This window comes from Pagrus pagrus (genome assembly GCF_965226575.1).
Source record: "Pagrus pagrus genome assembly, chromosome: 23".
Taxonomy (NCBI): Eukaryota; Metazoa; Chordata; class Actinopteri; order Spariformes; family Sparidae; genus Pagrus; species Pagrus pagrus.
The window spans coordinates 24,504,093-24,521,867 of NC_140205.1; the positions used below are offsets into that span (position 1 = coordinate 24,504,093).

The 17,775-nt window shown below is 41.2% G+C and overlaps 1 protein-coding gene across 4 annotated transcripts in view; it reads left to right on the forward strand.

Moving 5' to 3' along the window:
* Positions 1 to 17,775, forward strand: part of arhgef39 (Rho guanine nucleotide exchange factor (GEF) 39) — a 136,315-nt gene that overhangs the window by 29,222 nt on the left and 89,318 nt on the right. For all 4 annotated transcript variants that reach the window (XM_084346459.1, XM_084346461.1, XM_084346462.1 and 1 more), the window contains exon 4: positions 9,517 to 9,637. In XM_084346459.1, the coding sequence (XP_084202585.1) occupies positions 9,517 to 9,637 (121 nt within the window). The remainder of the gene's footprint in view (positions 1 to 9,516; positions 9,638 to 17,775) is intronic.

A 17,775-nucleotide genomic window follows, 5' to 3' on the forward strand; every position in this document is an offset into this window, starting at 1 on the left:
TTGTCCTCTGTGTGAAAGTTACAGATGTGGAGAGGGGGACAGTTTCACTGATGCACCTCCGGAGGTAGTATCAGAGCAGCAGAGGCGAGACGTCATCTGTGTGACTGGAAAAAGCCGGATGTGCGGATCAGGGCTGTGTCAATCTGATGGTGTTCACAGTCTGAAAGCTAAACAGATCCTTCACCCATCAAATAAAAGAGAAATGTCCCACACTTCAACCCACAAAGCAACGTTACTGCACCAAACAACAATAATGTGGTAAATGGTAGTGTTTTTGTCTTTGAGGAAAAAAATATCACAGTTATATGTGGGAAAGCCTCAGTCATCCTGTCTGTCCCAACGACTCTTCATCACATTTCTGCCTGAAAAACAGGGTCTGTCCCCGGCAGCAGAGCCAGTTGGCTCCAGCAATGGAATGGTGGTGATTATTTGACACGATTCAGAGCAAAAAACTTGGAACTCACATGTCTTTGTTGCCTTCTACTATTGTGTTGTTGTGGTTACTGTCTCTGGAAACTTGTATTGAACAAAAATCACCACAACGGTCAGCCCTCCTGACCGAGGGAATCCCTCCCTGAGAGTCAGACAGGGTCCGCTGTTTACTGATGTCAGTTATGTAATTATGTAATTTAGAGAAAAAAACGTAACTTTTTCACTTTCCACGATGCATGATGAGTCAGGATCTCAATCTCAACACATTAACAGCATCCATATGATTATAAACAGTCAGTGGATACATGTTTAGATTAAGGAAACACGTTGAAAAAAAACCAACACAGATATCAACGTCATGATGCTTACCGTCCCGCCTCTTTTGGTTCCACGTTGCTTGGTTCAGTGTGAACAAACAAAGGCGGAGAAATGGTGAGCATTCGCTGCAGCGATAATGCAGAGTCTCTGTGTGAAAGGGGCTTTTCTCTCTTTCCACTGCACATTCGCTAACATTACACACACAACCTCTGCGCTGAGTCATACCTAAAACTAGGGCTGCACGATATGGTCAAAAAGTGATATTGTGATTATTTTAACAGAGATTGTGATTTTGATATCATTCATGACTATAATTGATGATTCATTTTACATCACAATTTTCATTGTCATTGAAAAACTAGTATAATCATCATGATGATGTGGCATTTCTCCTGGTCGCTACCAAACAGACACGTTTTATTACATCTTGATGCTTTTCTTGGCCAGAGCATCTGTTCAGCACTACAAAATTTCATTAAAACACTGTTTTGTGACACATTTGACCTTTTTATAAAATAATTGCAGTTCTGGCGATTTCGATTATTTTGCAATTAAAGGGGAACTCCGTTTTTTTGACACCTGGACCTTATTTATAGGTGTAATTATGCTCATATACTCACACAGACAATTGTAGTGCAGCTCGGAGTCCTTCGGACGTTAGTTAGATCCAACCGATCATGACCGCAGCGCACGGGGGCCACGGCAATGGAGCTTCTACATACGAATTATCTGCCGCGAAACTCGCTCATTTCACCTACATTTTGTCATGAATGGCCAGTGTTATCATCATGTCAGCTCAGCTACCTTGTTGTCGTCGGGGATTTTTTCCAAACAAACTTTTGATGACGTCATAGACATGCGCCGCAAAAACTCAGCTGTTTCACTTTGTTTTGGTCGGCTATTTCTGTGCAACATGGCAGAATATTTATCTGATGTAGAGGTGTCGGACGACGACTTTGAGCATGATGGGTGTCCTTACCGTTTTGAGCCAGAATACACTGACGAGGAGGAGGCAGAGAGCCGAACAGCTGGCCCAAGAGCAAGAAACCGCTGCACGTCCACGAATAGCTGCTAAATAGTGGTGCTCTTGTGGACACTGCTCACTGATGGCAACAGAAGAGGAATGTATTTGCTGCTCAGAGTAGGACTTGAGACCAGGGGATACACGTATTGATCTCTCCATAAATATATGTCTGACTACTCTGGAGGATTTCTCGGCAATGATAAACCGGGCTGTGGTAGAGACTTTTTTCCATGTCCCGAAAGTAAATTGGAAGACCCAGCCAAAGCCAGCAGGACCGAGCGGCCAACTTTCGACTGAGTAAGTAGTCTATACATGCATAAAGGGTCTATTTTCCATGAATTTGTTTGCTTTATAAGTAAATAACTTGGCGAATTTGGATATCTGTACTTTATAGTAATGGCTTGTGTAGAATACAGACCACAGACTGAAGCTATCACGCAGGAGAAATAAAGGAGAAACAGGGTTAACGACAACAAGGTAGCTGAGCTGACATGATGATAACACTGGCCATTCATGACAAAATGTAGGTGAAATGAGCGAGTTTCGCGGCAGATATTTCGTATGTAGAAGCTCCATTGCCGTGGCCCCCGTGCACTGCGGTCATGATCGGTTGGATCTAACTAACGTCCGAAGGACTCCGAGCTGCACTACAATTGTCTGTGTGAGTATATGAGCATAATTACACCTATAAATAAGGTCCAGGTGTCAAAAAACGGAGTTCCCCTTTAATTGTGCAGCCCTAGTGCAAACCTGAATTTTGTATGAATCCATGCAGCTGATTATGAGATGCAGCTTTTGATAAGCTTGGTCCAATGATCCCCTGAAAATTTGGTAGCAATAGAATCTACAGTTCAGGAGGAGATGTCAAAAATGTGGAGAGTCCATCTAATTGACTTTCATTGTCCAAAAGGCTTTTTGTTTGTCAACACATTGGGCAAGACTTGTGTGTCAAATTTTGGGACAGCTGGACCCTGGTCCACCAGGGTAGACCACTTTAAAACATAGAATTTTTGCACCTTGATTGACGCGCCACCATCTGACTGATTTGGCCCATATTTCTTAGGATTTGCACATAATTTACATTTATTGTGCCAAGTTTTTTGTTTCTAGCTCTCCAACTCAGGGCAATTTAAGTCCTGTCATACAAAAAAAAATGATTATAATTATAATAAACCCGCACAAAACCAATAGGATTCCTGCCACTTGGACAAGTTCTGTGAGTTTTAAAAGAATAATGAAGCAAATCAAAACACCAAGACATGGTTAGGAGTTCAGCATTTCCAATGGTTTGAAAATTTACTTGTGGAGCTGGCAGGTGCTATGGTGCGATGTGTGATGGTAAGGTGTGTAATAAACTAAAACTAATTCATTCCCTACCATCCCTGCAGGGGGTCATTTAGGTGTGCAGTTCTTGGCTCTAGGATCATCTGTCCAGGGATCTAGAAGTCTCGTGTAGGTTTGCTATCCATCATCTTCAAATCAACTTAAAGAAAAACCTGACCTGCAGTCACTGACATTGGCAGAATTATTCACTTGCCTTTTCAAATGCTTTTCTGATTTTACTTCAACAAAATGTAAATCAACAGTTTTTAAAAGTAGGTAAAGTTGAGCTTAATTTCTATTTTGAATTAACATTGTATATACTTTTCACCATGAACAAAACAATATTACATAATTGACAGTTTAAAGTTGATACAATCTTATGTTTTCTGTTCTTTTAAAACCAGATTCACTATACCAATAAGATAAACACTGGACAAAATAGATTATATTGCTTAAGGTGCTCTGTGGACCGTCAGTGTTGTGTTTTAATTGGTTGTTAGTTTATTTTTGCGGACTCCTTTTCTGAACTAATGTGCATTCGAGAACGCGCATAAAGTCACATCCTTTGGACTGTCGCGGAAAATCCGACCCAAGTTCTTAACAAAGAAATCCACAGTCCAGCAGCATTAACCAACTTCAACGACTCGTTCACAGACTTGTATAGGCAACTGAGGGACCAGGAAGGTTGAATTTTTTCCATAATGTTCCAACCCCCTCACTTATGGCCACTAAAAAAGTGATTAATACATGTAAATTGCTACAAATTATTACTTCAAGCCCCTTTTAAATCGTTCCATAATTTTACCTACCAGGAAACCATTGGTCATTTAAACACTCTAGATGTCACATTTTATATTTTTTCCAGTTCAGTTGTCACACAGCTTTACTTAAGCAACAGTTGGCTGATTGCACTCACCTCATCACTCAATGCTAATTGTATTAGCTTTAGGACTATTCACTTGCACTAGCTAGCTTAGCCTTATACCTCTAGGTGCAGCATTTATTTATTTTTAACCACAAGTTACTCAATGAGAAGTTCCTCTGTCAGGTGGCAGGTTTCAGTGACCAGGGCCTGTCAAACACACTTATCTACAACCTTACAAAAAAGTACAGGCTGAACCGTTCTGAATGTTTATGTCCCCTTTTTTCTGGTTTCATCTGACTTACGTTTTTTAATGTTCAGCAGCAGGTCCTCTCCCCACTGTATCACACAGCATGTTTCAACTTAAAGGATAAGTACCGTTTTTTACAACCTGGACCTTATTTCTGGCAAAACATATGGTCATTTACTCACCCAGATAACTTTGGTGTCATTCGGCGTCGTTCGGACGAAATTAGATCCAGTGTAGCGGCGATATATCCATATAATGGGAGAGACGGGGCAGCGACACACAGCCTCTATATAACGCATTATCTGCCACGAAACTAGTTAATTTCATATATATTTTGTTATGAAATGCTAGCGCTATTAGCCTCTGAGTCCGGGCTCGTCTATTGTCAACATCCGGGGTCTGTAGGCTGATCTACTACCTCTGACCTGGAAGATGTCGTCTCTGAGCTGCGCGCGCACCCGCGACAGCGCGGCTTGTTTACCTGTAGCTGCTACTGCTAGTTTGACCCCGGATGTTGATAACGGACGAGCCCGGACTCAGAGGGGAATAGCGCTAGCATTTCATAACAAAATATTGATGAAATTAACTAGTTTCGTGGCAGATAATGCGTTATATAGAGGCTGTGTGTCGCTGCCCCGTCTTAATTTCCACGGACAGCATGTGGTTCCACTCATAACACAATGGTCCCATGTAAAGCATGAGAAACACTCACTCAGTGCATGAGTTGAAGTAGTGAATTAATCAACACACCCTAAATTTGACAACTTTGACCATCAAGTTCTGCTGGTATATATGCATTATGAAATGATAATTGCACATCTTGCTTTAAAAAAAATGGATGGAATTGATCTTCCTGAGACTTAAAATAAATGGGCGGGCCACCTGAGTAGAGCCTTTATATGTGAAACGCTGAAGTTAGAGGGAAACATATGCACATATGGAAGGCTGAACAAGCATTTGACCATATGGCCCCCTTTTAATTCCAGCTGGATAGTGAATATTGTGTGGATCAGAATCCCAGACTTGCTGTGAATATACATAGTTTCATTAGAGAAACATTTTCATAAAACATTTTTTGCACCTGCGCACTGAGTCTTAAGATGAGTTGTTGATTCTCACAAAGCAGCAAGAAACCTCTTCAGTGGCAGAAACCTTCTGTGAGAGATATGCTTGTCAGCTCTGCATAGCCTACGAGTTTTCTGATAGTAATACAAGTGTATCAGTGTGTGCAGAGTGGAGGTATATTCATTCGATGTATCTGTCTGCAGGAGCCTGCAATCAGCAATTGATTTGAAAGGGGGAGGAGGGGGATCGTAATGAGAAGTAGATCAGACATGGAGTGACACCATGTTTTTACACAGCATGATTTGTATTGCACAGTTCATTGAGAGAAACAAAGTGCTGCTTTGTTGCTTTGTTTTCCTATAGGTGATTTGTGGTTATGGTTATTTATTAAATAAATAGTCATTTATATTAAGCGGTTGTTCACACTCTGTTGTAACTATTAGTATTCCTCTGTTCAAGCCTTTCCCAAATGAAGGCGCCTCAGTCTGAATTGTTTGGTCGAGGTTGTATCCGCCTCAGATGTCACAACTGCTTGGAATTAATGTGGATTAACATGACACACACGGAATGCTAATGTTATCTCCATCCTGCTACTGATGGCCAGACAATTTAATTGCTGTGAAAAAAAGTATAAAAAATGTAATCCATAATTTCATATTTATCATAATAGCCTCTGGCAGTGAGTTGGAGAAAAAACGGAAACGTAGTTTTTCCCGCCCTTTGCCCTCGTTAGAACTCTCTTGGCTGCTCCTGCATCTCCTGATTATGAACAGAGGCTACCTTGGCGCACAACTTCATTAAAATCTATTTAAATCAACTTCAACAGCAAAGTGCTCCTTCTTACAGCATGTACGAACAGAAGTCTCTGGGAACATCATTAGAGAGTAGGAATTTGTGTGTGTGTGTGTGTGTGTGTGTGTGTGTGTGTGTGTGTGTGTGTGTGTGTGTGTGTGTGTGTGTGTGTGTGTGTGTGTGTGTGTGTGTGTGTGTGTGTGTGTGTGTGTGTGTGTTTGTGGTACTAAGTTTGGATAACAAGCTCCTTCACAAGTGTCAACACCCCCAACCAATTGCGTCCATGTTACTATAATGTGCCTGACAGGCTGAACGACTGCTTTTCCTCAGCCTTGATCCAGTTGTTTTGTTCCTGAGTTCAGTGGGCATGTTCTCACTACAAAGCGTCCCTGGGTGTCCTGAAGGTAGACCCACTGTCTTCGTCCCAGTAAATATGTCACCCACAGGGAGAGGCCTTCCATGGACACTACAGAGCTTTGCTTGCTTAACCTCCCATTAACAGGGAAGAAATCCTCTGAACTTTGCTCAACCTCCACACTTCTCTAAACCTGTGTGCCTCTGCTGAAAATAATGCTTCAGATGTGATCTTGTCTTATTTGAGCTCCACCTTTTCACTGATGCAGGGCAGCATTGCATTTTCTGGCAGTAATGTACAATAACTCAAAGTCCAATTAGATTTGACTGGAGGCTAAATGCTCACTGAAGGAGACTTTGAAATGAATATGTCAAAGTCTGTGATGTATTTGTTTGCCATGTCCTGTATTGAAGTTAAGTATGTTATTGTCCCAGTATTAGTACTATTCCCAGTTCCCTCTCTCATTTGGACTTGGAGACTGTCTCCCTGTTCAAAGACATGTTGTTTGAACAAATTTCAGTTATGAGCCTCCTCTGAGTAGATGGCCCAAAAGGCTATCTCATAGTGATTTTGAGGGGGCCTGCGAAGGGACTCAAACTTTGTACGTAGGGAGTGACGGACCCAAACAGAACAAATTTGCACATTGTAAATTACATTTAAGACATTAAGAGTCAAAGCTAGAAAAATATCACCATCATAGGGATCTTTGAAATGACTGATACCCAGTCCTCCCCAAAGGGTTCACGTTGTGTCCAAAATGGAGGGAGTAAATAAGTGGTTACTGCTAATATGCCCCAGAGTTGATGCTGATATTGGAAAGTGAGTGCTGACCCCTGATGAAGCTAGTCTAATAATCTGAGAAAGAATGTCTTCAAGTCATCTCGCTATCACCTTAGCAATAATTTTACTTTCTGTGTTAAGCAATCGAATCGGATTATGTGATCCACATTCTGTAAGGCTCTTGTCCTTTTTAAACAAGAAATGGCTGCTTGAAAGTGTATTCAGATCCATTCTCTAGTGACTTAGAACACATCTATTATTGTGCAAGCTTGTCACAAAATGTCTTATAAAACTCTGTCTGCCCCCACTGCCTTACCACTTTGCATAGATTTAATAGCCTCTACAATCTTACCTACTTGCAAAGGTTGGTCCAGTTTACTGGCCAAACCTGGGTCAATAGTGGGGAAATCTAAACCATGAAGAAGATTGTCCATACCACTTCTATCAGCAAGTTCATATTTTTAGAGAGAGGTGTTAGAGGTCTCTTGTTTGCATCTTGGGGATCTGAAACAAAACTGTTTGACCCATCTCTAGTCTGTGATGTCTTGATTGATTGATGATTTTTATAAGACAGACCACAGGAGTGCAAAAGCAAGCCTTCTGCCATTTTTGTGGACAGTAAATTAAATTTAGACTTCAGTTAAAATCTGTGTTGATATAGCTCTGGAATTGGGTCTGTAGCATATCATTCATCAATCTTGAGTATATGGTTGGTGAACTTTTGCAGACGTTTTTTTCTGTTTGCAATTCTTGTGAGATGTATAAGAAATAATTTGCCATGCAAAACAGCTTTCAATGTCATTGTGATCTGAGATCACAATGGCATTTTGGTCAACTGATTGGACATAGTTGAAGTAGTAGATGTAGTTGAAAAAAGTATCTGCAGCTGAGGATGGTGTCCATGTTTCAGAGTAACGTGGATCTTTTCACTTGAAGTTTCTACTTGTCAGATTGTCATAATTACCATATTTATGCTTTACAATTTTTGTCAAAGCTGCAGATTACATGCTTGATACCTTTTTAAAATGCTGTAGCAATTATTGTATAACTTGTATTGTGATCTGTCATCCAAGTAATAAAGTTTGTCTGTAAAACTGAAATATCTTGTGTTCCTTGTCCCTATTTTACCTCTTGTACTTAAGGATTACGAGCAAAACTATTTTACATCTTCATAGCCAGGATGTTAAATGAACCGCGTCTTCTGTCCATCCAAAATTCAAGTTTTTTTAACCACCTTAAACAGTGAAATTACATAACACCTTTGTAAAGAACATTTTTCTTTAATGTGACAGGGCCCTTATCACTAGATACAAAAATGGCCAAAACGCTCTTTAAAATAAAATAACTTTATTCAAAGCGAATGAAATATAAATTATATATACAAAATGCACACAGTATCAAAGCCATAACTTTTATGTAAACTGTGTAGAATCTGTCGTCATCAAGGTGAAGCGTTTCCACTGAAGTGTCAGCTCACATCACAGTGCATCTTCCTGTAGATACCCAGACTTTCCTGATACTGTGTTGTTTTCGGGTTGTCACTTGACTTGGACATAACACTTGCGAAGCATTCACGCACACTACTGTTAACATGCTATAATGCTTAAGACAGTAATGACGGTGTTGCAAAATCCATGTTGTGACCAAACGTTCCTCCTGTGACATAACCGGTATAGCGCCCACCCGTAATCAGAATGCTATTTGTTGATTTCAGCTCAGGTTTCAACACAATCTCCCCTATGAAACTGAAAAAATAGCTCTCTGTAATTGAGAACTGCAGTCTGCAATTGGATATTGGACTTCCTCACAAACACTGGAGCCCTCCAGGGCTGTGTGCTCAGCCACCTCCTGTTTTTTGCTGTACACCCATGACTGCAATCCCAGATATCAAGAGAACTCTATTGTGAAGTTTGTGGAAGACAACATCATCAGCCGGATTTCAAACAATGATGAGAGTTCATACCAAGAGAAAATCAGCTATCTTGCAGAGTGGAGCACAGAGAATACTCAATGTCAACACAACGAAGGAGGTGATTATTGATTTTAGAAAAAGGAGGCAAAGACACACTGCCCTGTCTCTTTTAGATGCTAGGTTCTTGCGGATCAACATCAAATGGAATCTGTCAAGGTCATCACACATCACATAGAGAAAAAAAAAAAGACCTAAACTCTCATCTCCTACAGCCTGTTAAAACGCAACTGATTATGTAAGATTATTAAGTTTAGTCAACCTTGGAGATTTGCCACCTTTGAAGCCTTAGTATGGTGCTTTTGTATTTGATTGTATCTAACCTTTTTTTTGTGTGTGTGTGCAGATCTCTGTTGGTCCATTTGGAGAATGGCTACTTTGGCCGAGGCTTTGACCAGTTCTGTCCACATCTGCACCATTACAATATGTATGCGGACAACATCTATAATGCCAGCAAATTGCTTGGGGTAGGAACACAGTCTTTCCCAATCACACCTGTGTCAGACTCTTCTTCCACTTATTGTCTTTTCACAGGCTGTTTTTTTTACATGTGGTTCGATTGCAATTATCCAAATGGAAAATTTGCCAATGTTTTTAACAATTATTAATTTATTTGTTGTTATTTGTTTATTTTGCTCATTTCAGTGTATGATTTTCCAAAACAGTCGTACAAGACTTTAACCCACTATACTATACACATTCCCTGAAATGGACTGAATACTCAATAACAAATACAAAAGTGGTTATTGTATTCTTTGTGGCTGACACAATCCACTGCTGTCAGAGATGCTAATGTTATGTATGTGCTGCTGTGTTTCCGCTGGTAAGCTGAAACCTTTGCTCCTATGGCAAGAAGAAATAATCACAAAATAAACCATTACGTCTTGACATAAAATTGTTTTTTTTCCCCAAGTTAACGAAACAGGCGAGGTAAAAAAAAGCAGGCATTTAGTTAGGGTGGGCCGACTATGCATCTCTCTGGCTAGCTCGGGACCCTCTCTTTGCAGGGGAACTTGCGCTGCTTGCGGTGGTGTTTGGTTGAGCTGAGTGGTCAGAAGATGTTGTGGACATGAACGCACTGCCTTTCAGTAGCTATTATACTGCAATCTGATTGAGTTTATCTCCATACGTTATGGCTTAATAAAGTAACGTGACCACTGCTAATGGCATATATATATATATATATATATATATATATATATATATACACGCACACACACACACACACACACACACACACATATATATATAAAAAAAATAATCTAATTAATTAGAGGCTTTGTAATTAATTAATCGAAATTAATCGCATTTTTAATAGCATATAAATATTTGACCTGGGAACAGTGAGAAGCATTTTTTTTCATATGGGTTTTAGTATACCATTGAATAATGACTGAATACATAAGCTTAAGCAACAAAACATTGTTTATTTTTTTTCAAGGTGGTACTTAACCAAGACCAACAGACTAGGGATGCAAATTATCGATTAATTCATTAATCGTTAGTTGATGGACCTTATCGATCGATTAACGATTAACTGATAAGATAATTTAAGCTGAACACTGATTATACAGGACTCTACACTAGTTTGTTAGTTTATTTTTAGAGCACAGCACAATGAAAAATGTTTAAGTAACACGTTATTTGGTAAATGGTCTTTCCTGCCACTACACTATGATGATTACTGTATTTAACTACTTAAATCGCAGTAGCATAAATTGATTTGTTGAACTCAGCCTGATGTAAGTAAGGGATAATGTAATGTAACTATACATTATCCCGCTTATTACACGGCCTTACGAGTGAAATAAATAATAAATAATCACCCACAATGATTCAGCAGTGACAAGGATTGCTCGGTAAAGTTTTAACTTTCACTTTCAAGGCCGGCCTGAGAGAGGAGCTGGGCAGCGAGCTGTGGTTGGTGTAACGCGCTGAAAGTCCAGCTGTCTTGCTTATGTTGCTATATGTTGCCAGGGCGGATCAGAGCGCCGTCCCTAGCTGCTCTCATGTGTCCAGTCACAGACATGATCTGACGACTTTCAAGGCCGGCCTGAGAGAGCAGCTGGACAGCGGTGCTGTCTTGCTTATGTTGCTATTGCCAGGGCGCCAGTGTCGACGGCTTTTTAACTCGTTAAATAATTGTGCTCCAGTATAATCGGTACGCCTGAAACTCATCCGGTTAGAAACGTTCCGTGGTGCAAAAATAAGTGCGATTAAAATGCGTTAATTTTTTTAACGCGTTAATTTTTGTGTAATTAATTAATCTTAATTAACGCGTTAAAGTCCCGGCCCTAATATATATATATATATTAGGGCTGGCACTAACGACTATTTTGATAGTCGACTAGTCGTCGACTAGTCATCGACTACTATAACGACTAGTCGACTAGTCAGATTATGAATTGCACAAAAAACAATGGCTCTTATTTATTATATTTAAGTTGCAGCAGCAATAAACTTCTTTCCTTTAACAAAAGTGCATTTTGTGCATAACAATCAGCATGCATAACAAAGTTTGTTAAACAAAAAAAACAATGGCTCTTATTTATTATATTTAAGTGGCAGCAGCAATAAAATAACGCCAAGACAACTCCGTCTGCACATACAGTAATAGACTAGCTACTAGCATGGGAGCTAACTATCTTACCGAGGTGCGTCTGAGTCTTCTAAAATGTGTTTCCTCTTAAAATGCTCATGCATTGCTGAAGTGGCCCCATGGTGTGCGAGTTTCATTTTGCAAATTTTGCATGTGACCGTTTTCTTTGTTGTGTCTAGGATGAAATGTTCCCAAACTTTGAACCTTTTTATTTTGCATTGGCGTCACTTTAGACACTTCCATCTTGCTCCTGTTCCCGGTCACAAGTGTGCGTGTGCTGTCAGTGTATCAACGAGTTGGGGAAAGTGAGATGTCTCACTCTGAGCTATTTCAATTGGCTATGGTGAAACATTGTTTAGTGTGGCATTGCATGCCGTGGGATACACACACGATGACGTCACTAATGGCTAGTCGACTACTAAATTAGTCATTGACTAATTTAGTAGTCGACTATTTGTCGACTAGTCGTTGCACCCCTAATATATATACATATATATATTAGGGGTGTAACAATACACAAAAATCACGGTTCGATACGTACCTCGGTTTTGAGGTCACGGTTCGGTTCATTTTCGGTACAGTACGGGAACAAAATGCAAAACATAAATTTGCTTGTTGTTTATTCGGAACTTTTGTAAACCAACAATTTATTGCAACATTATACAGAATATGAAAAAAAAATAAAAAAATAAATCACTGTTGTAAAGTGCTGCCTGGTAATAAGTTAAATAAATTATTTTCACTGTCTCTTTAAGTCCCTCTGCCAGGTTTGCACTGGTGTGTTCACATGGGCTGAGTTGCTAGGGAAAGGCTGCTTGATTGCCAAAGTCGGCTGCGTTTGCACTAAGGTTATTTTTTTTTCTTGTAGCAGTGATATTCACACTTGGGTGGTGCCGTTTCAAGTGCCGCGGCACAACGCAGAAATTCAGCCGAATTTAGCACAGAGCAGACAGGAAGTCTGACACGAAACAACAACAATACATCCGGTTGATTTTTCAAAATAAAACACTCTGCGTTGATACAAGTACAAAAACACGTGTAACTGCAGTCATGTGTGATTATGTAATTATCACGGGAATTCCTCGGTTTCGTCTCTCCAGCTGTTCGGCGGAACTGCGCCGTGCTGGACTCGTCTTTCTCTGTTGCAATATTTAACCAGGAAGCCGAAGTGTTCCCAAGCAGGAGACTTAAGCTACAAGGGAGGGTCTTCAAGCTCTGGTTTCGCGCTAGCATTAGCCATGATGTAAACGGGCTGCATGTGTAGCTGCAGAAAATAAACACACGCAACTTCAGTTCCGGAAACTCACCTGTGCACAGCCCTGTACCGAACCGAATGTCCTGTACCGAAACGCTTCAATACAAATACATGTATTGTTACACCCCTAATATATGTATATATATATACATACATATATATATATATATATATATATATATATGTATATATATATATATAATGACAGGAGACAGGAGACAGGAGGATACAATCCTTCCACAGGGCTAGAAGGATGTATTGCTAAAGGTATTGGTGAAAGGCAGATAAAGTGCAGCCAAAATTTCCCAATACTGACACACTAGATTAACAGCATGGAGAACTAACAATACCCATGTTCATTTTTTATGTTCATTATGATAATATTAGGTGTTTTCTGTGAATGAGGCATGAGGTAGTTGGGTATGAGTAGTGATGGAAATGATGTGCTGGACTTACAGTTCACAGCCACTGTGCATGTCCTTCAGCAGCTTAATAACTTTGTAGCACTTAGCACACAGCCCCTGACCCAAAGAACAAGTGAGCAGCAGCAGCAGTGACAGACTGTTGTCGCTAACTGAGTAACACAAAGCATACAGCACCTGAACCCAATAAAAAAGCAGCTACATACTTCGGTAATGGGTAACGCTAGCATAAAGCCACAGCCCCTGAGGCGAACAGAGCTGCGGTGGCAGCAACAGCCTTCTTCGGTGGCTAATGTTAAGGGACAGACTGTAGTCAGGCAATTCCTAATATAAAAATGTAAAAACTTTTTATTATTACAGTAGGTACTACTTCAAAGTGGCCATTTCACTCGCGGGGAGCGAGATTCACGCAACACGTGAAATGTAAGTGACAACTGTAGCCACTAGGTGGAAGCATAGTACTGAATTGCAGCTCAAACGATTTTGGGACAATTCCACATTTGACCACAATGTAGCTGCAATGGAGAGTGGCGCTGTTTTAGGCTACAGGTAGAGTGAATAGAGAGGGGGACTGCTAAACCGTATCAGATTGATTCAGACTGATTGTTTCACAGCGGTGGGACACCTCAATTATCTGGGTGACCTTGGATAATCACTTGTGCTTTCTTTTTGTTTTTTATGAGCATTAATTCTCCGCCGGGCCGCGGCACCAGCTTTCCTGCTTGTGTACATAAAATACATTAAATTCTGACACCACAACTGAAGCGTACCGAATATCAATAGATGATAACCAGAAAAAAAAATGTTCTATTGATCTGATTCACCGGCTTCATGGACATCGGAACTATTTTCTGAGAGGGGGGCGGGGGAAGCACGCACTTTTATCAATGATTAAGGATTTGATTTGAAGTTATTTTATAATGGCGTGCAGTTATAAGAGAACTAGATGGATGAACACGGCATCTTTATTGTTAAGAAAATGAAACTTTGATCACTAAATCAAGCCATAACAGCATTGGCGGCGTTTCCCAGATTCAATCGTTCTTAAGGACTTAAGAAGGCTCTTAAGAAGGGTTCAGCTAAGAAGGAGCGCTAAGATACGGGTGTTTCCCAGACGCGTTCTTAACTACCTTCTTAGGAGAACCTTAAGATCAAGCCAAAGAAGCTTCTTAAGAAGCTCTTAGTGGGAGCTGTCCACCGCGGTGCTGCTGAAACTGAATCAAGCGATGCCAGGCAAATCGATCACCCACCTCTTTATCAGCGCATAAGTCACACACAGCGCCCCGTGGTCCCCCCCCAAACACACACAGGTGCAATTAGGCTACGCATGTATGTGTGTGTGGGCGGGGTGTGGGTGCGGGTGTGTGTGTGGGTGTGTTGACGGCCGCGTAGTGCTTTCTACCGATCCAGCACGGATCCACCAGCGAGGGATTGTGGATTGGAATGAGGGTGCCATCCATGGCATGGCGCAGGAGAATCGGTGTCACAGCTGCCACACTCCGTGACACCGATGCCTTGCTGAGGCCAGTGCCATCCCCCACCACCTCCAGGAAGCTCCCCACTGCGTAAAAACGCAGCGCAGCCAGGAGCTGCACCTCCGGGCTGAGGGCAAAATTGCAGCGGGTTGCTCTCTGGATGTGTGGAGACACCGAGTGATCAGCCGTTGGATCTCCGCACGGGGCAGCCGGTACTTTGCCTGGACAGCCCGGTCTGACAGCACGTCCAGTGGGGAGAAGTGCTGACGCACGTATGCATTTATGTAAACCGTCTGGCTTCGCGCACGGCGACGCTGTTGGTTCGCAGCGAGAATGTGCTGTATTGCAGCCATGGTTTCTCACACGCGCGGACTTTGGCAACGCATTTATATAGAGTAGCAGGTGAAGCCTCTCTGGATGAGGTTCAGCTGAGTTTAATTACATCTGTTTCCTTGATATCTGTGAAATGCCACAGGGTTGTTGTATTTTTATGTGTAGTACTATAAACTCATATATGCAGATGTGTGTGGAAAACTTAAACATGTAATTCAATAAAAAGTTGTTTTTTTTCTTCTTCTATTAACCTATGTTTCTTGCGCCAGTGGTCCGCAGCTATGAGCGCATTTCAACATTGAGCATTGTTTTATTAGTTCGAAAAGTGGAGGATGTAAATTTCCCTGACGCGGCTTGATCACTGAGCATTTGGTCGCTAAGAAGGCTGTTAAGAGTGGGTCAGCTCGATCTTACATTTCCTTCTTAGTGAAAGATCTTCTTAAGCTAAGAGCGACTCTGGGAAACACATCCTTCTTTCACAGCATTCTTAAGAGCGCTCCTAAGAAGATCTTAGCACTTAAGAGCTTCTTAACGAATCTGGGAAACGCGGCCATTGGCAGGGCCAGACACAGCTTAATGAGCGTCTCCACCTCCGAATGCAGGATGGACACATCCTGGATGGTGCTTACTTCTCGTCCCCTACACACAGGGGGGGAATGCAAATGTTAAGACATCTGGAACAAGTTCGCTTAACTGGAAAGACCACATCCATCCCCCACACTTTTGAAAAGCTTGCTACGCCAGTGCCCCCACCCTCACCCCCGCGCGCTGAGGACAGCAAAGAGGTCTGCAACAAATACATTGATCACTTGGCCAAGGGATCTCCTCCTGCAGGGAGACTGCTTCAGGGACTCACTCCGCTTTAAATAACCTTCTGTATATCCGACTACTGTGAAGCTGCTGATTATGTATTTTAATAAAGCTAGAGAAAACTGTCTGACATGACATGGCGTCGTTCTTCTTTCTATAAGCCTGTTGTAGAAAATATAAGGAATAGAAAGCACAAATATTTGTGTTAAATTCTGACACCACAACTGAAAGAAAGAAAGCCAGTGAATCAGATCAATAGAACGTTTTTTTTCTGGTTATCATCTATTGATATTCGGTACGCTACAGTTGTGGTGTCAGAATTTAATGTATTTTATGTACACAAGCAGGAAAGCTGGTGCCGCGGCCCGGCGGAGAATTAATGCTCATTTGCTCATTTATTTGGTCAAACTTGGAGCTATATGTGATCATAATGATGATGAGAAAAGAAAACACATTAACTAAAGGTACTGCCTATACTGAGATTCGAACTCATACTAGCAGAAGATTCTGCTTACTGAGGGAGCTGCTCTACCAGGGGAGCTATCCGTCAGTCATAACACACATTAGCGTCTGGACATATGTGCTGCTGTCGTGTCTTCAACCTAAAAACTGATCTTTATACATTTTTTCGTTGAGTAAAAATCCTCTCTGAATTATGGAACTGATAAGAATCATTTCTTAAATGCTTATATGGACGTCGTAACTTCTGTAGGCTGTGCGTAATTGTTTCTGCCTCCGCTTATTAGCCGTGGCTGAAGCGAGCGAGCAAGCGAAATCACAACCTCAGATGTCTTTAGGGTCTTTGACGTGTGAACAAAAAAAGACCACAGTTAAACATAAAAGCAAAACCTGGTGGTTGTTTGGGCACATTGCCGCTTCTCATGAAAACACAATTGATCCTCCACTAAAAAGGTGCGTGATTCTCGCGTGAACTCTGCCACAACGAAGTAGTACCTACTGTATATCAATAATGGAAATGGAAATAAAACATATTTTTTTTAATTTTTAGAAATATTGCACCTTCTTGTGGTAGTTGAACACTGAAGGTGCCCTTCTACAAGATGACAATACTGGCAGTGGCCCCAAGCTGAGTTTGAGACCCCTGTGTTACATTCTTGCCAGCCCCAGCTTTAATGAATGAAATTTGTGTGCATCATCACTCTAATTATGTTATTAGAGCTGCAGCAAACAATTCTGTAGAAAGGTAGTTGATTGCTGAGTGTCATCCCCAGGGCCTCAAATACATATGCTTTGGGTTAGGAGCTGTGCAGAGCAGCACCACTGATATTTTGAATCAATTCACTTTTGATTAACAGGGTTCAGTTTTCATTTGATTACCAATTTCAATTCAATAGTGATTCAGATAAGAGTATTTCAGTTACAATATCAATTTTGATGGCATATTTAGCCTTGAATGAGTGTACTGGGTACTCATCCTTTCATTGGATCCAAAAGTGAGAAGTCATATTTTTTCAGTTCCAACACCAGAGAGATGTCCGACGATAATTCAAGTAGCTTCTCCTGTTCACAGCCTGTCAGATCATCTGGCATTTCTGTTGTGCCAACAGAAAAGGGGTTCCCTGATCCCCTCTGGCCTGGCCTCACTGCCGAAGTACTCTGTGAACTGGTCTGCCATGGATAACAGGTGCTAAACCATTGCATCTCGAAGTGAAGCGTCAGATAATCCCAGCTATGGACAGCTCTCCATAGT